This window comes from Saimiri boliviensis, chromosome 8, assembly GCF_048565385.1.
Source record: "Saimiri boliviensis isolate mSaiBol1 chromosome 8, mSaiBol1.pri, whole genome shotgun sequence".
NCBI classification, from domain to species: Eukaryota; Metazoa; Chordata; class Mammalia; order Primates; family Cebidae; genus Saimiri; species Saimiri boliviensis.
The window spans coordinates 11,447,036-11,470,823 of NC_133456.1; the positions used below are offsets into that span (position 1 = coordinate 11,447,036).

The following is a 23,788-nucleotide window of genomic DNA, read 5'->3' on the forward strand; positions in this document are numbered from 1 at the left end:
GCCTCTTGGGGTCAGGGCCCAGGGTCCTCCCCCACCCCAGTTGTGTGTGTGTGTGTGTGTGTGTGTGTGTGCGTGCGCGCGTGCGCGTGTGCGGCGGGGTGCTACCATTAGCACATCCCCTTGATCTGAGGGGCCTGAAGCAGGGGCCTGGTGTCCTGCTGCTGCTCTGACCTGTAGCCTTCTTTGCGGGGAGTGTAAGAAAAGACCCCTGGGTCTGCCTGCAGGATGGACTTGCCTGTTATTGCCCCCAGTGCCCAAGAGCCAAGGGTTCCAGGCAGCGCTATGGCCCCATTGAGACCTCTAGATGGCAGCCCCTCTCATCAGAACACCCTGCGCTGTATCCACCTCTAGGCCAATGTCCAGCTCTTTCCTGGGGCCATAGGGCTCCTGGGTGAGTCCCCAGACTAGAGTCAGGCGCCTGGGCCTGTTGGGAACAGGACTCAGGAAGCTCCCCTCTGCTCAGCTGGCACTGCTGTGGGCCTAGCAGCCACCAGCTTGAGGAAGTTCTTTCTTCAGGGTTTTCCCGAGCTGGCAGCTGCCTTGCAAATTCAAACTGGATCTTTCCTGCTGCCCTTTCCCCGGTGGCCTAGCCTGGTTCAGGGTCTCTCCTAATGAGGATTTGGTGCCAAGGCCTGGGCAGCTCCATCCCACTGGATCCCAGCTGGTTCAGTCCTGCCCAAGGCAGTGGGCAGCTTCCCAGTCCCACTGTGACCAGGGCACCTGGGGCTGTCCTGCCTCCTTGCAGCCCTTGCCCTACCTTGGACTCCTGCCTCCCTTTGCCATTTGGGGCTCCTCACACAGGGACTGCTATCTCCCTTTATTCTTAGTACATTTTACTGTTAATAAAAAGATCAGCCCAACAGGGCACAGGATTCCTGGACTTTTGTCCCCAGACTCAGGGCATGAACAGAGAGTAGAAATGGCAGCCTGGGAGCCAGGGGAGGGCAGGGGGCCCTTCCTAGGACTCTCTCAGGGCTCAGCTGCCCCCAGCTCAGACCTTCTCTGAAGCTGCTGGGGATGCACCTCACGTTGCCTCCTTCCGGAGGCCTCTCTCTGTCCCACTTCCTGGGGCCTCATTAATTCTTCCCCACCTCACCCCGTGAGAAAGCAGGTCTGTGCTGAGTCTGGCCCAGGCCCAGAGCTGGGTCTGAGTGTGCCACTGGTTAGTTTGGGAGGCAGGGGGTGGGGTGAGTGGTGGACTTGCCCTATTCCCACCCTCATCCCAGACAAGATGGGGGGCCTCCGTCACTGTCCATGTTCTGGCCCCTGCCTTACTTTCCAGGAATTCAGGGACCATGGAGACCAAGAATATAAAACACAGCTAGTCTTATGTATAATATTTATAAAAGAGGGCTGCCAGCCTCCCTACCCTGTCCCAGTGTGGCCACTGGGGTCTTTGGCTCCCGGGGGCAGGCCACTCTGGGTCTCGGCCTCTCTCTTCTCTCAGCAATGGAATGTGAGCTATGGCCCAGGCTTGTGGCAGGGGGAGTCCCAGCCTCCCCAGGACTGGTGAAGGGACAAGGCAGGGGTCTCTTGGGGGTACCTACACCAGCCCACTCTCAGCAGAACCTGCTGGCCCCAGCTATGGGGTATGGGAGGGTATCATCCTGTGTAGGGGATGGGAGAAGAGTATCTAAGGGCCCAAGTGTCTGAAAAGGGGGGAAAACAAGTGGGCTGGGGGAGATGAGGCCCGAGGAAGCAGATCGAGGTCTAGCAGCAGGGTAGGGGGATGGCCGCAGGCCGGATCCCAGCTCTGTTTGTCCCTACAGGCTGTGTCCCCTCAGGAGGCAGCTGCTGAGCCCCAGTGTATGCATCTGTACAAGGAGGGAATGAGGGGATTGGGCAGGATCTAAGGTGACAGCCCCACCCTGCTCCCAGTTCAGGAAGACCCTACAGCTCTGGAGCCCAGCGGGGTAGTGGCCCAAAGGCCTTGGTCCTGGCTCTTGAACAAAAACCTTCCACAGAAGGACATGGGGCCTGGCTGAATGCCACGGTGTTAATCGCGTCTTTCTCCTCCCCTGACTGGCCACTGGTTGGGAGCAGGAGCTGGAGAGTCTGGGCAGGGCTGCTGGGGTGAGTAGACAGAACAGGATGAGGGTCATCCTAGTGGTTTCCTCCATGCCGGCTGGTCCCTGAGGCCCAGTCAATGATGATGAAGCTCAAGCTCATGGTCATCAGCAAGAAGCCAAGCACGGCAAAACACAGGGCCTGCAGGATCAGAAGTCAGGGTCAGGTCCGAGGTCAGGGCAGCTCCCTCAGCCCCATACCAGTCCACTGGCCTCCAGGCCCCTCGCACCAAGATTTTGGGGGTGGATCTTGCAGGCTCCTTCTCCGTGGGCATGATTCGGAAGTAGAAGATGGCAGGGAAGATGAAGATGAGGCACGGGGCAGATGTGGCACCTGCAAAGAACAAGACATGGCCACTGCTGGCTCATATTCACCTACTGACTAAGGTTCGAGGGTGGACTCTTCAACGAGATCAGACATTCCTTGTTCAGGGAGTTTCATGTTGAGACCATTGGAGAGTTCTGCTTGATTCTGGGAAGCCCACCAGCCTCTCCCCCTAGATCTCCATCCACAAGGATGGAAGGCTGTTAATGTCGGTGTCAGAAGAATGTCAGCCAATGAAGCTAGCAATGAGGAAAGGCAAGTCAAGAGATGGAGAGAGATGAGGGCTTAAGGGTATTGGGCTCCAGGATACAGCTATACTTGAAGGCTTCTCTGTTTTTTTTTGTTTTTTTTTTGAGACGGAGTTTCGCTCTTGTTACCCAGGCTGGAGTGCAATGGCGCGATCTCGGCTCACTGCAACCTCCGCCTCCTGGGCTCAGGCAATTCTCCTGCCTCAGCCTCCTGAGTAGCTGGGATTACAGGCACGCGCCACCACGCCCAGCTAATTTTTTGTATTTTTAGTAGAGACGGGGTTTCACCATGTTGACCAGGATGGTCTCGATCTCTCGACCTCGTGATCCACCCGCCTTGGCCTCCCAAAGTGCTGGGATTACAGGCTTGAGCCACCGCGCCCGGCTAAGGCTTCTCTGTTATCTGAGCCAGTGGATTCCTTTCTGCTTAATGCATTTTGGGTTGGATATCAGACATAGAGAACCAAGAGTACTGTCTGTGATATCCATGATACTGAATCCCCAGGTCTGTCAGTCCTGGCAGAGTTTGTTAGTCCTCTGAGTTGGGTCACCCCAAAGATATTTCAGAATTGTCTGCTCTACCAACTGAGAGCCCCATCTGGACTGAGGCAGTGGATACAGCGTCCTGGGGCTGAATCAAGCTCTAGGCTCCTATTCACCAGCTGTGTGGCTCTGCTGCTCCTTTAGCCACTCTGAACTTTAGTTTCCTCACATGTGAAATGTGGATAAGACCCAGTCAGCTCCTTCGGGGAGGACTCTAATCCTGGAGTCCACCCCTGTACTCCAGGAAGGAGGACTAACTCAGTGGTTCTGAGCCCTGAAGAGGGATTAGAATCGCCTACGGACAAAAGCTCAGGTGGGAGACCAAACTGTGCACATGGGCCACTGCAGTTAATATAGGTGTAAGCTCAGGATCTGCTAGGATTTGCAGAGGTGAACTTCTCTGGGGAACACCCTATGTCCATAGCAGGGCCAGACCCTCACCAATGACTCCAAAGATGCCCAGGATGTTGGGAGCAAAGATGACCAGCAGGTTGATACAAGTGAGCAGGCTAAAGGCAATGACCACGTGCCGCAGCCAGCTGAACTCCTGGTTTGGAAATAGCATCTGCTGGATGGCGCGGCGCACCTGGGGGACAGGTTGGAAGAATCATCAGCCTGTTGTCCCCAACAGTCCCTCCCGCCACTGGTCTGGCCATCTGCCCACCAGCTCACCGGGAACAGAACGATGGGCACTGTGAGCGTGACTGCTGTCAGCACGGCCACGCGCACGCACAGGATCAGCACGTCGAACGGGTCCACCTTGCTGTAGGTGTGCAGCAGCTCCGACTCCACCCCGTCTGTGGCAGGCAGGGAGGGTGGTCAGCAGGTGGCCCCAGGAAGGAGGTGGGATCTGAGCTGCCTGGGGGACCCTGACCCTGTGGGGATTGGCGTGCAGACTCATCTCCACCATGGCAGGGCACAGACAGGCACCACACACCTCGGTATGCAGGGCACCATGGCCATAACCAGCCCCTTCCCCCTAGCCTGGCCTCAGCCTCTGCCCATCTGTGCAGCCATACCGTAGAAGGAGAGGTAGCCGAAGAGGGCAGCCAGGAAGTACATGACATACATGACGGCGATGGACAGGTTGGAGATGTGCTGCATCTTCTTCTTAGAAGGGCTGTGGGGAAGTGGGGGACAGGTGTTGGTGACAAGCTGGGTCACATTGGGAGACCCCATGTGCCCCCAGGTCTCTCTGGCACCATACTTTCACCATTTAGCAGCCAATGGAGTCTCTTTCTTGCCCCTAATTGCCTCTCATGGCTGCCACAAGATCTTAGATAAAGTGACTTGGCTTCCATCACCCCACCCCCCTACATTTAGGACCACATCCATTCTCCCCAGACCAGCTCACGGCAGCCTTGCCCCTGCTCCCAGCCAGACACCTACTCCTTGAGCTCGGTATAGATGGGCAGCACCTCGGGGTGGCAGACAAAGGCGAAGGCCATGATAGGGATGGTGTATGCTGTCTGGGGAAACACGGGGCTGTGTCAAGGCAGTCCCCCACTGTCACCAGGCCCCCACCCCGCCCTGGCCTGTTGGAACCTGTGAGTTGAGTGTGAAGTAGCTGGGGGTGCAGAAGGCTGCAGCCTCAGGCTCGACCTGCAGCTGCACCTTCTCCTCCATGACCTCCACATGGCTGAAGTTGCCCGTGGTGTTGCTGAAGTTGGGGGGCAGTGGGCAGGGCACGTGGAACTTTTTGTAGATGACCTGGAGTGGGGAGGGATGAGGGTGTCGGAGCCAGGCAGGCTGCCTGGGAAGTCACCATGAAGCCACATCTAGATCAGGACTGGTGGAACTGCCTTCTGGCCCAGGCTTCCCAAAGAGACCTGCCCCCTCCTGCTGACAGGGAACTCCCCTGGGAGACCCGCCACCCCCTTTCTCGGTTAACATGGAGGGGTGACTCACTGCAATTAGGAAGAACACCATGCAGCTGAGAGAGAAGCCACTGGAGTAGCCCAGGTAGCCTGCAGAGTGGAGGGGCACTGTGAGATCGGGGGTCCTCCCGTGTGCGCCTCCAACATCCCCTCCAAGGCCCTGACCCTGCCACACTCACCAAGCTGCCGCATCAGTGCCAGGGGCAGGATGACAATGACAGAGACAAGGATCACCAGGTAGTTCCCATTCATGTACCAGTCCCTGCAGGGACGGCAGTGGGAAGCCAGGGTCAGAATCCATTCAGCCTGGGATGGGGCTCCTGCCTCCCTCTGCTGGAGTCACCAGTGGTGCCACTGAGTGACATCTGAAGAATGTCAACAGCTCTGAGTCTTACTTTCCCCATCTGCAAAATGGGTGTGCCCTCGGCACTCTCCTTCAGGATGATGTGAGAACTAAGGTTCCAGCCTGGCACACAGCTCATGCTTGAGACCTTCTCGATTATAGGTACTGCTGTTGCTTCTCTCAGGACACACAGGCCTGGGCCCAGCCTTTGGAGGGAGGTGTGTGGGAGAAAGGGAGCTGGCTCTAGAGGGAGGTGGTGTTTTCCACAGGAGTTCCAGGCGCTTGCAATAACCGGAGCCCCTTGCGGTTCCTTCTGGCATCTGGGCCTTGCCTCATCCTGCCCCCTCCTCTGCCCACCAGGAATGGATAGGGGGCACAAGGGAACAAGGGGATAAGGGCCAGGACCGTCCTTAAAGGCAGGCCCTGAAGCCAACTTCTTGGGAAAGGCCCAGGGCCAGAATACCAGTTCTCCCTCTTTCCAGAGCTGCTCTCAACCTCCCAGTCCCTTTGGTTGCTCGAGGGGCGGGGGATGTCAAGAGCAGGGCCTGGCTGTGTCTCTTCTGTCCCACAAAATATGTTTGATGCCCAGTCAATGCTGGCTAAAGTGATAGGCAACTGGGACACCTGGGCTTAATCTCTTGGTGGGAGGGCAACCCCATGGTCAGGAATAGTAGGTGCTTAGAGCTAAGCCTAAGACTTCCACGCTCACACTCTGAGTCCGGGGTGAGGAGGGGCCTGACTTCCTCAGCTGCACATGTCCCTTCCGGAGGCAGGGGGACCCCTAGGTGCTTCCCAAGTGAGTGTGGACTGAATGCTGGCTCTGCTGGCAACTCCCCCTCCAGCAGCCACTTGTCTGCTCTGTCTTGTCTCTCCAACTAGCCACGCCTGGGCCCCCCACCCTCACCCAGCCCCAGCCCACCCCACCCCTCCTCACTGCACCTCACCCCTCCCCTCCCCACCCCAGGGCTCACGAGGTTTTCTCCTCCAGATTCAGGAAAGTCTGTATGACAAGTGGCAGCTCAGACTTGATGATGTACAGATAGCTGGACATGGCTGTGGGGAGAGGGCAGGCAGGCGCTGGGATCAGCCCAACCAGCTAGCTTTTGGAGCTGTCCACTCACTAACTGCCTGCCCCTGCCCACTGCTCTCACCTCCGATGTTCTGCAGTGTGATGGCCAAGGCCGCTGCCAACTTTCCTGGGGTTCCAAAGGCACGGTAGCCCAGCTGCTCATAGGCACGGATGCCTATGGGAGCAGGGTCAAGAAGTCAGGAGTTTGCCCGTTTACCCACCAGCTCCCACCCATTCCAGGCTGGCGTGAAACTCACCCACGACCCCTGAGGACTTGAGTAGCAGGTGGATGGAGTAGCTGGAGAGCAAGGCGACAGCTGTCAACAGGAACCTGGGGGCACATGGGAAGATGAAAGAAAAAGAGGCCACCTGGGGCTCCCCTTGCTGACAGAGAGTGAGGGGCTCTGGGAGGCTGGGGGGTGGAGGGTCTGTGACCTGGGTATGTGGACTCCCAACAGGTATGGATGCAAGCTCAGCAGGCCCCAGGGGTGATGAACACCACCTCGTTTGATCCAGTGTGGGACACACCCCAGAAGGCACCCTGTGAGTCAAGAGTGCCCCTGTGACTGCCCTCTAAGCACCTCCTTCTCTCAAGTCCTTGGAACAAACATGTTTTCCATCCTGGCTTCAGGGCAGAGCCCCCAGGCAAAGGACACGTGTGCCCACACAAGGCCTGGCTGTGGGGCTTGGCCATCACGTGTAAGGTGACAGAAGGACAGTCTCTGGCCTGTAAGGCCAGCCTGTGTTGTGACCTCAGTGGGTTTACTGGGCAGTGAGGTATATTTGTTTGGCTGTAGAGATTTTTTTCAGCCGTGGTTTGTTAGTATAAGAAGTGCCCACCCATTGCAGCCTGAGCACTGGGACAGGGAACTGGCAGGTCCCAGGAGGTCATGGTCGGTGGCTTGCTTAGGGCCCCTATCTTTAGAAGGTTCTCTGAGGGCACTCACAGGAAAAGGATAATGCCCGTATTGGCCATGGCATAGGCGAGTCCCAGGATGCCGCTGCCCATGATGGCGTTGCTGAGGTTGAACACTGACATCCCGAACGATGTCTTCCCCTCAAACTGCAGGCACCAGAGTGGGATGGGGAGGGGTGGGAGGAGTCAGCAAGGCACAGGGGTATCGTGGTGTCCCCTGACTGTCCCTCAGCCTCCCACTGCTGCCAGAGACCACTTCATTACTGCATCTAAGCACCCCACAGTGTCCCCCTACAACCCATTGCTGCCCCACTCACGTCGGTGAAGGTTGGCTCCTTGCTGGGACTTTTCTGTAGGAAACTCTTGCCCTCAATACAGCTCCGTGTGGGGTCCTCGACCCTGCAGGCACAGGTCAGGGTGGGTGGCTCTGCTCTAGCCCTTTGCTCTGTTACCCCTGCCCTGTCTTGAGCCACCACTGGGTCCCTCTTGTACTCACCTCTGGTTGCATGCCATGGGGGTGATGACTGGGAGCAGCCCCTCTGAGTGTTTCCCGTTGGGCACTAGTTCCACCATCTCTGTCTGCAAAGGCGCCTCCATGGCTCAGGGCACACCACCAGGAGCACTGGTCTCACACCAACAGTCAGACGTCTGCAGAGCAGCCAGGTCCCTCTGGTTAGCCCCATTACTTGGGCCTATGGCCCAGCCTCCCACATGAGGCCTGCAGCCATAGCACGCCTCCAGCCCACTTGGGACATACCCACACATGCAACTCTGCCTGCTGCCTCCCTGAGATCTGCCATTGGGGGAGTCCAGGTTGGACACCTGAGTTCCCAGGACGTTCTGATGGGACACACTAGCCAGTACACAATGCACCTCTTACATGCACACCAGTCCAGGCAAGACCTTGGCGTCTCGGTTTCACCATCTGTGAAGTGAGCGTCATCTGGATGACCCAAGTTCAGAGCCCAGTGGCACCAGCATCCCCAGATGTTCAGTCTCAGGCCCCCAGACTTCACTCTGGGTATGTACCCAGGACAGACTTCCCCTCCTTGACATTAGTACTGGGAGATGGTTTCCTACACTGGCCCCGTGTCCAGGGACCTCCTGGCCAACCTAGAATGGCACTGCCCGATGGCTGGAGGCCTCGGGAGAGGGTGAGGGCTATGGGCCCTGTTCCCAGCTGTCCGGCGGGCACTGCTGGCAGCCAGAACAAAGAACCCTCTGTGGGCTAAGAGCTGGCGCTGGGAACGGCAGGCGCAGAGGCTGTCACCCCTCCCCGGAGCCAGGATGCCTGAGGCGGTGCTGGGTGGCTGGACACCTGGGCCCTTCCCGCCTGGCTGTGGCAAAGGGCCCTCGGGGGGCCTTCCAGGAAATGGGTGCTCCAGGGCCGGTTCTCTGTGCCACACATGCTTCACCCTCCACACACTCCTGGCCTCAGGGCCATGTTTTCTTCCAAGTCTTTCCTCCACTGCCAGGCAGGGAACCCCCTACCAACCCTCAGGGGCCCACTGTCCAGGAGTGGACCCTCTGAACAGACCCCCGTTTCCTAGGGCCCCAGGCCAGGAGCTCAGGCCCTTGGCCAGCTGTAGAGGAGCCTGGGTTACCAGATCAGTCTCCTTTCTCTTCTTTCAGTGCTTGGCTCTGCTGGGCCTCAAAGGAACCAGCTCCCCTTCCCCCACCACCCCTGCCCACTGCCCAGACAACTTACTGGCCCCTCTCCCATCACTGGGTCCAGGAATTGCCTACTTCATACCAGAGGTGGCTGGGCATAGTGCCCCCAGGTTCCGTAAGGACACCCCGAAGGCCAGCCTGGCCAGCAGGAGAGATGAGGCCAGAGTGGAGACCAGGGAGCGGGCAGCCCTGCCAGGCAGGACAGGCAGAGCCAGGTCCTGAAGCTTTGGTGCTCTCTCTGCTGGGAAACCCTGAATTCTGCCCTGAATCCCCCATCCCTACTCTGGCCCCTGATGGTCTCAGGTCTGCCCTTGAATCTGGAGCACTGGGGAACTCAAAAGTGGCACTCAAGGCTGGGGGTGAACAGGAGAGGCTGGGCTCAGACCTCAGGCCTGGTGTCCCCAGAGGCAGCAGAGGTCATAGCAGCCTCTGGCCTCTCTGGTCAGAGGACTCCCTCCCTGCATTGTCCCAGGCAGCCCCAGGCCAGAGTTCAGATTTTGGCACCTGGGCCCTGGAGATCCCATACTTGCACTCCTGCATCCCCCAAACCTGCCTCTCCTTCTGATGCCAGTGTCCTACCTCCTCTCCTCCAAGCCCCACCCACTCAGGACCAAAACAATGTTAGCATCATTTCTTGAATCCTCTCCCCGTTCCCAGAGTTCCCTAGATCTGCCTGTCCTCATGCCCCTGCCCTAAGCCTTGCCATCAGCATCCCTCCAAGGTCCCAGCTGGGTATGGAGATGCCGGTGCTGGCATCCAGAGCTACTCCAGAGTCCCCCCGCTCCACCCCTCGTTCAGCTGGGGCTGCCCTGTCTCGGCCCCCTACCCTGGGCAGGCTGGGACAGGCCCTCAGAGTGTGCTGACCTGGCAACCTGGACAAAGCACCCTTCTCCGCCCTAATATCCTTCCTTAGCAGCCAGGCGCTGCCTCCAGGGAGACCACAGTCCGTGGCATGGGCCGAAGGAGGTGTCTGAGGTCTGAGCTCCAGGTTCCCCATCTCCCCTGCAGGAGCTGGGCCTAGACCCTTGGGGCCTGGTGGCTATTACTCAATCATGACCAGTCATTTCTGGGTCTTGGGCTGGGGCCTGACATCCCAGAAGGGATATAGAATATCTCTCCTCAAGTGACCTCCAGCCTGGAAGAGACAAATCCCCCAAATAGTACCCTCATCACTACCCTATGGCTCCTGCTGCAACTAAGTGTGAGCCACAGAGTGCTGGGCCTCAAAAAAGAGGACAGGGAGCCTCAAGGAAGACTTCCTGAAGGAGGTGATGAAGCCAATCCTAAAATTCCAGTAGGCACCCTGGGGCGTCACACAGGAAAGAGTGCACCAGGCAGAGAGCACAGCATAGGCAGAGGCCCTGGGGTGCAGTACAAGGCAGGCTGTGAAGATGGAAGGAAGGTTCTGTGGCTACAGACAAACCTGATAGAGCCGTAAAGGCCAGGTCTAGGAGTCTGGACTTCGGTCCAGGGCAGGGAGGAGGGCTGAGGGGCCAGGGTGAGGATTAGTGTTAGCCTGGCATGCAGCCCCTAGCCATTCCCTGAGGCTGCCGGCCCATTTCTGACAGCTCCTACCCCTTGGCCCATGGCCTCCCAGGCTCCTTTGTATCAGGGAGTCAGGGTAAACTCTGAGAACTGCCCCCGCATAAAAAAGCCTGCCAGCAGAGCCTGATCCCCTGTGGTGGAAGCCCAGAGTAGCTCCTCTAGTACTGGGCTTGGCCCTGCCTCACCATGTGACTAGGGGCAGGGTACTCCTCCACTCAGAACCTCAGTGTTTCCCTCCACCGCCGTCCTCTATGGGGTCCCATGAGGCTTGGCCAAAGCTGGGGATGAGTGAGGAGCCTCCCCAAGGACTTCCTGCCCAGGGTAGGCCATGGATGCTCAGAGAGTAGCCAGGCGATAGGATGGGGAGATCATAGTGACCTTGGGCAGGTCATCAAAATGGCATCTTTCATGGATGTAGCGTGAGTCTGGGCAGTAAATCAACGGCCTAGGCCATTGCCCTGGGACCTATTTGCTTTCCTGGGAGATAAGGGCCAGGAGGGGCCAGGAGCCACAGGGGTGGTGCAGTAGGTAACACCCACCCACGCGCACATCACTGGGTGAGAATTCATCAGGCACACCTCGGTGGGTGTTGAGTTTGGCTAATTAAAGATTTTGAGGCCCAGGAATCCAGGACACTTCAGGACTGCTGATGCAAGCAGCTATAGGAAGCACAGCTCTCTGTCCAGGGTTCAAGTTCCTTGGAGTTCCCAGGATTCTGAGCATACCTTTCCTTCCCCATGCTCAGGAACATAAATGGGTCTGGGTCCGCAGTAGTGAGCTGGTGACAGGGAGGCCTTCACACTCTTCTTTCCTTGGTGGCCACTTGCACCAGCGGAGGCAGAGACCCCCTGGAGCTTACTGCTAAGACCCAGGCTTTCTAACCTTAGCCAAGATCTAGAGGAGAGACAGCTGGCCTGGCTTAAGGGTCCATCGTGATTATCCCTGGGGGCTCAGGGGTGAGGGCTGCCCCCAGTTCCAGCTCAGCTCATTTTTACCACTCCCTTCCTTGGCTGAGACAGGGTGCCCACCTCCTAAGTCTGGTACCCAACTGGACAGCTACCCCTCTGTCCACCTGCTCCTCCAGGCTTCAGAGGGAAGATCCCCTCTCCAAGGACAAGCCGTTAGTAAGGGAGGAAACCAGATCCAATGGAGACATTTGGACTGTATGTTCTCAGGGCACAGCCACAGGAATCAGTGGTATCTGATTGCTGGGGTCAGGGGTCTATGGACAGAGCAAGTGGGAGGAGGGTGTTAGAACAGGGAAAAGACACATTTTACCCTCCTCCAGACCCACGTCTCTAGATTTTGATCCCGGTAGATTCCAGTCCGCCATCTGCCACATCCTCCTCAACAACACAACAATGCAAGTGGCCAGTGTGTGGACAACACTGGGCTAATACTGAAGAGGTGACATGCAGAAGGGGGCACATCCAGGGGAAGCCAGGTGGCCCAGAGAACTGATCTACTGGCCACGTCAATCCCTCATCCCTCAGCTCCCTGGCCCTGGGATCTCAGGTCTATGTCTGTGTTCTGGGCATCCGGAGGTGTCTAGGAGGATCTGAGAGGCCCAGCTGGGGCCGGAAGGTAGACTTTCCTGTGGCTGGGTACATTTTCTAACAGATACTTGTAGTTGGGCCTAACCTTAGGCACCTCGGCCTCCCTTCCCACCCAGCCCTGGACCCTCCTTGCTCAGGCTGCCCCTGCTAGAGGTTGTAGCCAGAAGCTCTTGGTTCACAAGTGGGCTAGAGCAGCAGCAGCCCCCACCTTCCCCATTGCCAGCCTGCTGAGAAGGACGTGCAGCCTGAGGCCCAGCTGAGGCAAAGGACAGGACATCACGTGACTGTGGCCCCCCAGGGGCAGGGGAGACCCTGCGCCAGCCAGCCCATTCTCTTCCCTGCTGACCCGGAATTCCCTGGAGGAGACCAAATATTTGGACAGCCGGACTTCTGGCCCCAAAGAAAGCTGGAGCACAGGCCTCAGGCAGTTCTGGACTTGTCAGAGAGTCCGATGGGGGGCTAAAGTCAAGGTCGGCCTGGAGGAGGGGTGACATCCAACATCAGGAAGAAGAGGCAGTGGGTGGGAAGAGAGATAGACAGGGAGCGAACAGGGAGAGAAAACATTAGCTCCGTGTGTCCATGCATACTGATCCATACAGAGAGACAGACAGACAGACAGAGACGCAGAGGCCCAGGGAGACAGGGAAATGCAGATGCACACAGAGGGACAGACAGAAAAACACACAGACAAAAGTCAGATGCAGATAGGCAGACAGGCATTCAGACAGGGACACAGAGAGCTACAGAGACAACCAGGGAGGTGAGGAACAGGGTGAGTGCCCAGTCAGAGATGGCCAAATGGAGGAAGAGACAGCTGCAAGGCCGGGCGTGGTGGCTCACGCCTGTAATCCCACCACTTTGGGAGGCTGAGGTGGGTGGATCACCCGAGGCCAGGAGTTCAAGACCAGCCTGGCCAACATTGTGAAACCCCATCTCTACTAAAAATACAAAAATTAGCTGAGCATTGTAGTGGGTGCCTGTAATCCCAGCTACTCAGGAGGCTGAGGGAGGAGAATCGCTTGAACCTGGGAGGCAGAAGCTGCAGTAAGCCAAGATTGCGCCACTGGACCTCAGCCTGGGAGACAGAGCAAGACCCTGTCTCAAAAATAAAAAATAAAAAAGAGACAGCTGAAGAAAAAGAGAGCCCCAGAAAGAGGGAGAAGGGGAGAAGGAGCCAGGGGGTCCAGGTGAGGGGGCAGTGGGCCCAATGGGCACTGCAGAGATGGCCAGGCAGAGCCCTGGAGGACCCCACAAAAAGGCTGCTGCTGCGCCTCCAGGTCCCCACAGAGCAGGTTATGCCCCTACTCCCAGCTGCTATAACACCCAGAAGGTGGGGCTGAGCCCACTAGGACCACAAAGCCAGGCCCAACTGGAAAGCTCCAGCACACGGGACTTGTCTACCTGAGCAATGAAAAAGATGATGGACAGTCGGAGTGACCCCCATTCTTAGCAGCCCTGCACGTGTGCAGACGTGCTGGCTGGGAGGCTGTGTACAGGACGTGGCCCGCGGAGCGGAAATTCAAAACCAAGCCACCCCAGGCCACTGGCCGGAAAGCCCCTCCTGCCCCAGCAGCTGGTCCTTCCCTTTGGCCCCCAGAAGCCCCGCCTGGTCCTCTGGAGCCCCACCCTGTTCTTCTATGTCTGTCCTACCACCCAGAGTCAAAGGCCTACCCTTCACTCACTAGACAGCGTACACAGGGCGCACAGTAGGTGCTCAGCAAATGTTAAATGAATGGAATGGCTGGGCACCGTGGCTTACACTTGTAATTCCAGCACTTTGGGAGGCCAAGGCAGGCAGACTGCTTGAACTCAGGGGTCTGAGACCAGTCTGGACAACATGGTGAAACCCTGTCTCTACCAAAAATACAAAAAAAATTATCCAGGATTGGTGTTGCACACCTAAGTTCCCAGCTACTCAGAAAGCTGAGATGGGAGAATTGCTTGAGCCTGGGAGGCAGAGGTTGCAGTGAGACGAGATTGTGCCACTGCACTCCAGCCTGGGCAACAGAGTGAGACCCCATGTCAAAAAATGAAAAAAACAAAACAAAAAAATAAATGAATGGAATGCATTTGAGGCCCTTGCAAGCCCTCTTACCTGCTCCAAGTGAGGCCTGGTCCCTGGCCATGTCTGCACTAGAATATTCTCCCACCGGGTCCCACTTGTACTATAGACTGTGCATTCCACCTCAGCTTTCTGTCCACAGAGATGCCAAAACTGGGCTCCCTGGTGGCCCACCCCGAGCCATGTCCCTCCAAACGTGTTTTCCTCTCAAACTGATTGCTTGTCCTCACACCCAGCCCAGACTTCCAGAGTGTGTTCAGTTCAGCTTAAAATCCTTCCCTGATCCAACTCAGAGACCATGAACCACCCAGCCAGTCTTGTTGTGCCTCAGTTTCTCCATCTGTCCAGGGCTCCGAGGCTACTTGCTAGGGCAGTGGCACAAGGACAGGAGAAACCAGTTGTCATGGTCTGGTAACCTGGAGCCCTGGACTGGTGTGGGGACCATTTGTGACATGGGCCAAAAGAACCAGCACATGAGGAAGAGTGGCTTGAGAAGCCAGTGAAGACATGGGTCCTATGGACCCAGGCAGAACAAAATTCTGAGATACACACTCCCACCTTCCCCAGAGATTCAGCCCCCTGCTCCCAACATCAAGAAATCAGATTCCCATTTCTGGTTTCAGTCATTCCAGCCCTCTCAGAGATGTGCCAGGCTTGGCTTCTTCCAGTCCTGGTCCCTGCCGCCAGCAATGCTTCTTGCAGGAAGGGTACCATGGCTGTGCCAAATTTCCCTCATTCAAAATGGAACCATCCTTGGGTCTCTTTAGCTTTCTAGCCTCCAGACTGAGAGGCCTGAGGATTTCTTCCTTTCCAGAAGGAAATGAGCCCCATACCAGACCTTTTACAGAACAGGAAGGGGTGGAGGGTCCACAGGCCTTTTCCAAGGGTAGCTCCGTAGCTGGAGTCGGTCATGGAGGAAAGGACAGGGTTGGCAGGATCAAGGAAGGATGGGCATGAGTGGGATGTCCTCCATGATGTTCCCTAGGGCTTAAGAGCCTTTGACTTAGTCTTTCTCAGACATGTTCAGGAGCTCATACCCAGACTCAGGACTCAGGTCCCTGTGGGGGAAAAAGGGCGGGTCCCCACAGGTCCCGCCCCAGCCTCCCCCTACCCGGGAGTAAACAAACGCACGCATTCGCTGTGGCCAATCGAAGGGGCCAAACGGGTAGAGGCGGGCTCTTGCAAACCAAGTCTTGGTTCCTTCTCTCTGCCCTGCGCTGCGCTGGCTCTGCCTTACACCCTACCCTGCGCCAGGTGGGGAGGAGCTCGCAGGGCGCCCTGGCCTCAGGTCAGGGAGCCACGCGCACCCTGGGCCCGCCGTGCCCGCTGGCTCTGCTGCAAATGGCACTAGCTCTGGGACCAGCATGTACCCCGCGGCCCCTCAGGCGGCCAGGCCCGATCTGCCCCCAAGCCCTTTTCCAACGCAGCCGGGATAAATATACCCGGATTCCCAGCGTGCCAGCCGGGCAGCTCTGCCTGTCAAGCGCCCGTCGGGGCAGCGCTCCAGGGAGTAGTCCAGGCCCCTCTTGAGTGCCCCCTCAAGCCTTCTCCAGTCTCCCCTGTGGGCCCTGCCTCAGGAAGCCTGTGGTGTGCCGCCTGAGCCACCAACAAGACGTCCTGTGGTCCCAGCCCTGGGTGCCGCCGACCCTTCGTACCTCCCCGTCCTGCCAAGAGGCCTAAGTGGACGACGTGTCCCTCCCGGTACACCTAGCGCCCTGCTCAAGCTCCCCGCTGAGTCCCGACTGGCGGTTCCCCAAGACCAGCGCCTGGAGCGCGCGGGGCTTTGGCTCTCCTGCCCGGGTCAGGACGGGAGAGGGGAGCTTCCCAGAGTTCGGCTATGGGCAGGAGAGGGAACAGTAGGGCTCGGCCCACCCATGCCCTTGGGCGGGTGGGTGAACTCCCGAAGCGGTACCTGGCCTCACGGTTGGGCACGCGCGGCGCTCCGCTCGGGCCGTGAGGTCCGCTCTGCTCCCGGCTGAACTCAGGGCTGCAACAGCGACAACAGCGACGGGGGATGAAGGGCGCCCGGCCCCGCCCCCGGCCCGCCCCCCGCCCGCCAATCCCTGGCGGCCCGCGGGAGGAGGGGCTGGTCGGGAAGTGGCGGGGCCCGGGGCGGGCCGGGAGCAAAGGGGCGGCCGGCGCTCTAAGGATCCCCTAAGTGGGAGAGCAGAGCTTCAGGAGGGGCTCCGTTGAGTCTTGTGGGCGGAATGCTTCAGTCCAAAGCCGATTCTCTCTGAGGTCTGTGGGTGTCACCTTAACCCCTGAAACGCTCTGCCCACAACCCCCAAAGCCAGAAGGGAAGCTTCAGCCAAGAGGACTGACAGTGCATAGCCTCAGTGAGAGATGCTTGAATGGGGGGACTTTCAGGCACTGAGTGTCAGAATGCCTCTTCTACCTGCTTTCCTTTTCCCAACCAGGGGTGGGGTGGGGATGGGGGTGGGAGGGCTTCTTGTATCAATTCTGTTTCCACCCCAGATATTCAGAGGAGGCTGAGGCTGGAACAGAGAGGGCAGGGGCAGTGAGGTCAGGCATAAAGCGAGGCTTGGCTAGCTTGAGCCTCACGTGGGGCCCCCGACCATGACCCCCGTCCTTATTTCAAAGTCTGCCTGCCCACAAGAAGGGGCCTGGGATTTGGTGCCCTGGGGACAGGGGTTTTAGGATGGCCCCATTCTTGGCTGGGGGCTCCTATCTCACCCCTGCCTACTCTCCACACAGGGTCCTGGTGCTCAGAGGCGGGTGGTGGGTGTTAAGGTCCCAGGTTCAGCCACTGGGAAGCTGGGGGAAGACACTGAGCTTCGGGGTGAACTGGGGGGGTTCCCAGAACAGCTGTGCCCCTTGCTTCTGATCCGATTAATCTCATGTCCTCTGCTGTTCCTATCCAAGCTGGTCTTCTCTGTGTCATGCCTGCCCTGCTTCCCAGTATGGGGGAATGCCTTTAGAGGACATGCCCGACCCCTCCTCTGCCCTGGGCTAGGAGTCAGGACTCCAGGATTCTCTCCTGCTGACTCACAGAATCACCACAGCCAAGCCCTGGCATACCTCAGTTTCCCTCTGTCACACGGAAATGGCTGTCTTTTTTCCCCTTCACCCATTCCAATGGCTGGGGGAATGGGTGAAAGGGAAGCTGTGAGCCCAGGCAGGGGGCTCAGCTCTGGCTGGCAGGGCTAGAGAGAAAAGCATTGGGATGGTGGCAACCCTTGAAAACCTCAAGCCACTGGAACTTCTGCCCTGCTGGTAGCTGAAAAATGGGAAAGGGCTGCCTTTCCCTCCTGGTCTGGACTGATACCATCCCCAGATCAGAGCTCACCTTGACTCCCACCCTCCAAAAGGGGATGGTTCTGCCTTGGGACAGAGCCATATAGAAGAGGTGCTGACTAGGGCCTCAGGCCTGCCTTCCACCTCTTACCCTCCCACCTGCAGACACCCTGGATGCTCACAGGAGCCATTTGCCAAGGGCTGGTGGCTCCTACTGGCAGTTCCGGAGGGGCCAGGGCTGGCTCAAGGTCACCTGGCATGTGGGTGTTGGGGTCCTCAATCCAGACTGGAGGAAGCAGGGGCTGGCTGGGCTGGGCTGCTGTGGGAGGCCCAGAGTTGGGTATGATGTGGGGTCCCTGGGTCAGGCCAGTTGTGGCCAGGCTGGGGGAGGGGCTGACTGTTTGTTGTTGCTAGGCCTGGGCCCCAGCCAGGGCAAACACAGCTCAGAGGCCTTTCCCGCCACCTGCCGAATCTCCCAGCCCAGCCTGTGGTGGCTGGACAGCTGGACAGCTAGGATGTGGCTCTGAGAGCTGCTGGTCGCCTTCTCCCAGAGGCTGGAGAGAATGTCCATCCAAGCAACCCCAGGGTTGGGGGCAGCCTCATGGGGTGGAGGATAGGGGAAGCTTTATCCCAGGCTTCAGCCCAGCCCCCACCTCCACTGCCCCATAACCACAAACTCAAACCCAGGCCCGAGAGGGTCTGCCAGACCTGTGAAGCAGAACTCAGGGTTTCAGGACTGCTCAGATCCTCCTTCCAGGGCCCCGACAGCCCTTGGCTCTCCTCCTCCCTCTCTAGTCATGAACTCTCAGCCTCCAGCTAGGCCATCTCTTCTCACCATGCCACCACCTCTGCTGACACACTGTCCACACAGTGCCCCAAGACTGTCTCCAACAGTGTTGTCCCATCTTTGCCTCCAACCGGGCCCTTCCAGAGCCCAGCATCTGTGCCCTCTGACTCCTCTGACCCCCTGCAACTCCTGCCCCGACACCTGGCTGGCCTCCCTCATATCCCCCCACCTGCTCCCAGCAGGCCTCTCCACCTCCCCTCAGCCCAGCTGGCCACACTGTACACATTCCCGCTGTTCGCAGAACTCGCCAGCCTTCATGCTCCTGTGCCTCTGCCCTCGTGCTTCCCAGGGCTGAAGGTTCCCTATCCTGTCCCACCTCCTTGGCAAACTCCTACTTGTCCTTCTTCACCCGCATAGATCACCTCTGTGAACCCTGCCTGAGACACAATGAAGAGCCAGCTAGTCCAACACTTACTGCTCTTGCCACCTTACCCACACAGCCCCAGCCCCAGCCCGAGTGTCTCCAAGTGCTATCTCCAGGTGATCTCAATGGGAAAGCGCCTGCCAGGTTGGAGGGCACAGGTCAAGGAGAGCCTGATGGAGCAGCCCTCCTTGCTCTGCAAGAGGAGGAAAGGCACACGCCAGGGTGGGGAGGGAAGGGCACTCTGGATGGAGAAAGCAGCTGGGCCAGAGGGCAAGGAACATGGGTGTCAGGCTAGCCCTAGTGGGCAGAGGGCTGTGTGCAGGGCAGCATGCTGCTTCTGGGCTCATGATTGGGGTTTTGAAACCCTCGTAGGAAAAGGTGGTTCTCACCCCCACACTTCAGGGCTGTGTACCCACATCCCAGCTGCTGACTCTGCTTTGCTCAGTTTGGTGCCTGCAAGCCTCCTCTTTGGGTATGAACAGGGCTTTAGTGTCACAAGACAGGGTGTAGAAGTATGGAGGGGACACATAGGCAATCCCCCTACCCAGCTGTTCCCCAACCTGGGCCCCCAGAGCTGGTGACCTCATGGCTAAGGCCTGGTCCCCACAGCTCTGACATGCCTGCCCTCTCTCCTGAGATCTGGCCCCCAGCTTCTCTGGCCACTGAAGCGGCTTAATGAGCCCTGGTCACATGGACTGTGCTACTGCCTGCGGGGAGGGCCTAAACCCCCAGTGGCCACCCAGCCAGGCCCTGACGTCAGCGGCATTAACCGTCCACCAGGCTTGTCTAATCTCTGGTAGGTGGCCGGGCCAGGCTAGTCCCGCCAGAGCCAGAGCTGAAGGCTGTGGGGGCCCTCAGGGGCACCTTGAGGTTGTAGGTCATGGATGGTGGTGGCTGGAGGTGCCCACAGTAAATGCCCCCCGACCTATAAGACTGGGGTGTGGCCACTATGCTGACTCTGGGCCAGTGTTCTCTGATCCTCTGCCCTGGACTGTGAATCAGGCATCAGGTACCCATTGATCCTGCTCCTTAGGGTATAATTACACTGGTGTGGTAAGCAGGGCCAAACAGGTTTCAGGCTGGGACACTCAAGGCCCCTCCACACTTGCTGGCCATGGCTAGGCAACATCCCCAGCTCACAGGATCCAGGAGTACTGGCCCTGAATCCCAGGCCCCAGGGTCAGAACCACGTGTGCGACGGACTCCCTGGAGGGCGGGGTCCAGCTCCTGCATGTTGGGGCTCTTCTGTTCCTTGCCCAGGAAGGCCGGGGAGCGCATGACCTTTCTGCCAAGACAAGGCAGCTATGGGGAAGGCAACATAGGTCACCTCTCCTGATGCTTCCTCCCTCTCAAACCTAACACTTCCAGCTCCTCAAGGCCTCCTATCCTGTGCCCACTACCTCCCTCTGTCACTATCCATGTCCCACCTCACTTTAGCAAACTGCATGGGGAGTGGGTCCTTAGTAGAGATGAACAGCCGCGGCTCAGCCGGGCCAACAGCACTCAGCAGGGTCTTGCACCACTGGCCAGAATCCCTGCGATGCCCAGGCTTCTGAGCAGCGCCGATATCACTGCCCACATGGTCATGGGGCTTCCAGCCCCATCCAGTATTCTTCCGGTGTTCAGCCTGGGTGCCTGCACGCTCCCCTCTCCAGCCTCCCACAGGCTCATAGCTCCCCACCATCTGGACATTGAGGATGCCACCTACACTCAGCTTTCTGCCCAGCACTGAGTATAAGTCAGCCTCCTGGGCATCTCCCCTAAGCACTGCTGGTCCTGCAAACTCAGCCCATCTAACAACCCTCCACAATACCAGCTTGGTGGGGGCGTTGCCTGTGCTTGGTCAACCATTCAGACCCCAACCCCTGTCACTGAGCCTCTTGCCTTGCAGCCCTAGGTCCTATCGGATAACGGAGACATAACCTATGTCTCATGGGGACCCCAGTCCCATTCCTCTCCTCCTCCACACTCACACTGGCTCCCATGAAAAATATGTCCCCCTATATACATGTTTTAATGAAAAAAAATTTTTTTTGAGACAGAGTCTTCCTCTGTTGCCCAGTGCATTGGCACAATCTCACCGCAATCTGCCTCCAGCCTCCAGCAATTCGCTTGCCTCAGCCTCCCAAGTAGCTGGAACTACAGGTGTGTGCCACCACGCCTGGCTAATTTTTCTGTTTTTAATAGAGATGGGGTTTCACCATGTTGGCCAGGCTGGTCTCGAACTCCTGACCTCAGGTAATCCTTCCCCCTCAGCCTCCCAAAGTGCTGGGATTATAGGCATGAACTACTGTGCCCAGCCTTAATGAAAATTTTTAATAATTATTTTTTCAAAAATCCGAATTTGAAAATATTATTGGTGACTTTTGTCTACATTAAAGCCAGGAAAATAGAATTATAAGAAATTCTGTTTAAGTTATAAATAAAATATTTAACCTTAAAATAAAGTGACTTTTAACATACCTACTTTTTCAAGTTTTTCAACTATTTAATATTCTGGGAAAAAGTTAACCATTTAAAATACATAAAACAGTTTAAAAGGCAACCCATAGAATGAGAAAAAAAATGCAAATCCTATCTCTGATAAGGAATTATTCTCCAGAATATGTAGAAAACCTCTAAGATTCAACAACATTAAAATAAGTCAATTCAAAAATGGGCAAACAACTTGAATAGACATTTCTCCAAAGAAGATATACAGATGGCTGATAAGCACAGGAAAAGCTATTCAACATCACTAAGTAGTAGGAAAATGCAAATCAAAACTACCGTAAGATACTACTATTAAAAAAAAAAAAAAAGGCTGGGCGCAGTGGCTCACACCTGTAATCCCAGCACTTTGGGAGGCTGAGGCACGTGGATCACCTGAGGTCAGGAGTTCGAGATCAGCCTAACCAATACGGTGAAACCTCGTCTCTACTAAAAATACAAAAATTGCGGCTGGATGCAGTGGCTCACACCTGTAATCCGAGCACTCTGAGAGGCCGAGGCAGGCGGATCACCTGAGGTCAGGAGTTTGAGACCAGCCTGATCAACATGGAGAAACCCCTTGGGTTCTATTGGAGTAAATAAATAAATAAATAAATAAACCCTGTCTCTACTAAAAATACAAAATTAGTGGGGCATGGTAGCCCATGCCTGTAATCCCAGCTGCTCGGGAGGCTGAAGCAGGAGAATCACTTGAACCCAGGAGGAAGGAGCTTGCCGTGAGCTGAGAATGTGCCATTGTACTCCAGCCTGGGCAATGAGGGTGAAACTCCATCTCAAAAATAAATAAATAAATAAAAATTAGCCGGGTGTGGTGTCATGCCACTGTGCTCTCTGCTGTTCAGGAAGCTGAGATAGGAGAATTGCTTGAACCTGGGAGGTGAAGTTTGCAGTTAGCTGAGATTGCACCACTGCAGTCCAGCCTGGGTGACAGAACGAGACTCTGCTCAAACAAAACAAAACAAAACTCAGAAAATAACAAGAGTTCACAAGGATGTAGAGAAAGGTGGACCCCCTGTGCACTGTTGGTGGGAATGTAAAATGGTACAGCTGCTATGGAAATTGTTCCTAAAAATATTAAAAATAGGCCAGGCGCAGCAGCTCAAGCCTGTAATCCCAGCTCTTTGGGAGGCCAAGGTGGGCGGATCACAAGGTCGAGAGATGAAGACCATCCTGACCAACACGGTGAAACCCCGTCTCTACTAAAAATATAAAAATTAGCTGGGCATGGTGACATATGCCTATAGTCCCAGCTACTCGGGAGGCTGAGGCAGGAGAATCACTTGAACCCAGGAGGCGGAGGTTGCAGTGAGCCAGGATCGCGCCGCTGCACTCCAGGCTGGTGACAGACTGAGACTCCGTCTCAAAAAAAAAAAGGATTCACCATATGATTTGCCAGTTCCATTTCTGGGTATACACCCAAAATAATAAAAAACAGAGGTTGGTGGTAGGAGAGATATTTGTACACCCATGTTCATAGCAGCATTATTCACAACCAAAAGGCAGAAGCACCATTCATCAATAGATGAATGAATAAACAAAATGTGGAATATATACAATGGAATGTTATTCAGCCTTAAAAAGGAAGGAGATTCTGACCGGGCGTGGTGGCTCACGCCTGTGATCCCAACACTTTGGGAGGATGATGTGGGCAGATCACGAGGTCAGGAGTTTGAGACCAGCCTGGTCAACATGATGAAACCCTGTATCTACTAAAAACACAAAAATTAGCTGGGCATGGTGGTGGGCACCTGTAATCCCAGCTACTTGGGAGGCTGAGGCAGGAGAATTGCTTGAACCCAGGAGGTGGAAGTTGCAGTGAGCAGAGATTGTGTCACTGCACTCTAGCCTGGGCAACAGACCAAGACTCCGTCTCAAATGAATAAATTAATTAAATTAAATAAATTAGAAAAAAAAAAGGGAAGGAGATTTTGACACATGCTACACAGGGATAAACCTTGAAGACACGATGCTAAGTGAAATAAGCCAGTCACGAAAAGACAAAGACTACAGGGATCCACACATCTGAGGCACTTAGAGCAGTCACATTTACAGAGACAGAAAGTAGAATGGTGGGCACCAGGAGCCGGGGGAAGGTAGGGATGGGGGGTTATTGTTTCATAGGCACAGAGTTTCCGTTTCACAAGAGGAAAGGCGTTCTGGAGATGAACAGCTGTGGTGGTTGTATAACATTATGAATGTACTTAACACCGCCAAACTGTACACTGGCAAGTGGTTAAGATAGTAAACTTTTTGATACAAGTATTTTTAAAACTGGCACCAAAAAAAAAAACCCTGAAAACATACATAGCAACAAATAGTCTCCTTTTGCTCCAAACCCCAGTATGCCTTAGCATGCCTCTGTTGGATTTTGATGTTTTGTTCTTTGGGGTTTTGCATTCATTTTGACTTTTTAAAATATTATGCTAATAGGGCCAGGCGTGGTGGCTCAAGCCTGTAATCTCAGCACTTTGGGAGGCCGAGGCGGGTGGATCACGAGGTCAAGAGATTGAGACCATCCTGGTCAACATGATGAAACTCCGTCTCTACTAAAAATACAAAAAATTAGCTGAGCATGGTGGCGCATGCCTGTGATCCCAGCTACTCAGGAGGC

At 56.2% G+C, this 23,788-nt stretch overlaps 1 protein-coding gene across 2 annotated transcripts; it reads right to left on the minus strand.

The window, feature by feature from the left end:
- Positions 1-1,325: 1,325 nt before the first annotated feature.
- SLC38A3 (solute carrier family 38 member 3) lies at positions 1,326-16,243 on the minus strand. 2 transcript variants are annotated; one of them, XM_074403814.1, is made up of 17 exons: positions 16,134-16,227; positions 8,145-8,312; positions 7,884-8,035; positions 7,705-7,786; positions 7,419-7,534; positions 6,729-6,802; positions 6,554-6,646; positions 6,374-6,455; positions 5,239-5,321; positions 5,091-5,149; positions 4,728-4,892; positions 4,572-4,651; positions 4,202-4,302; positions 3,855-3,979; positions 3,624-3,768; positions 2,297-2,400; positions 1,326-2,208 (listed from the first exon to the last, which is right to left on the minus strand). In XM_074403814.1, exons 3-17 carry the CDS (start codon positions 7,982-7,984, stop codon positions 2,104-2,106), a joined length of 1,515 nt encoding a protein of 504 aa, XP_074259915.1. In that variant the 5' UTR covers positions 7,985-8,035; positions 8,145-8,312; positions 16,134-16,227; the 3' UTR covers positions 1,326-2,103. The 2 variants fall into 2 exon arrangements, with proteins under 2 accessions (XP_074259915.1, XP_003936692.1); XM_003936643.4 differs by lacking the exon at positions 8,145-8,312 and having other exon boundaries at positions 16,134-16,243.
- Positions 16,244-23,788: the final 7,545 nt, after the last annotated feature.

Coding starts and splice junctions, on each gene's coding strand:
- SLC38A3 (XM_003936643.4), bottom strand. CDS start 7,984: ATGGAGGCGCCTTTGCAGACAGAGATGGTGGAACTAGTGCCCAACGGG. Junction 5,150..5,238: donor GGCACTGATGCGGCAGCTTG/GTGAGTGTGGCA, acceptor TCCACTCTGCAG/GCTACCTGGGCTACTCCAGT. Junction 3,769..3,854: donor TGCCCATCGTTCTGTTCCCG/GTGAGCTGGTGG, acceptor CCTGTCCCCCAG/GTGCGCCGCGCCATCCAGCA.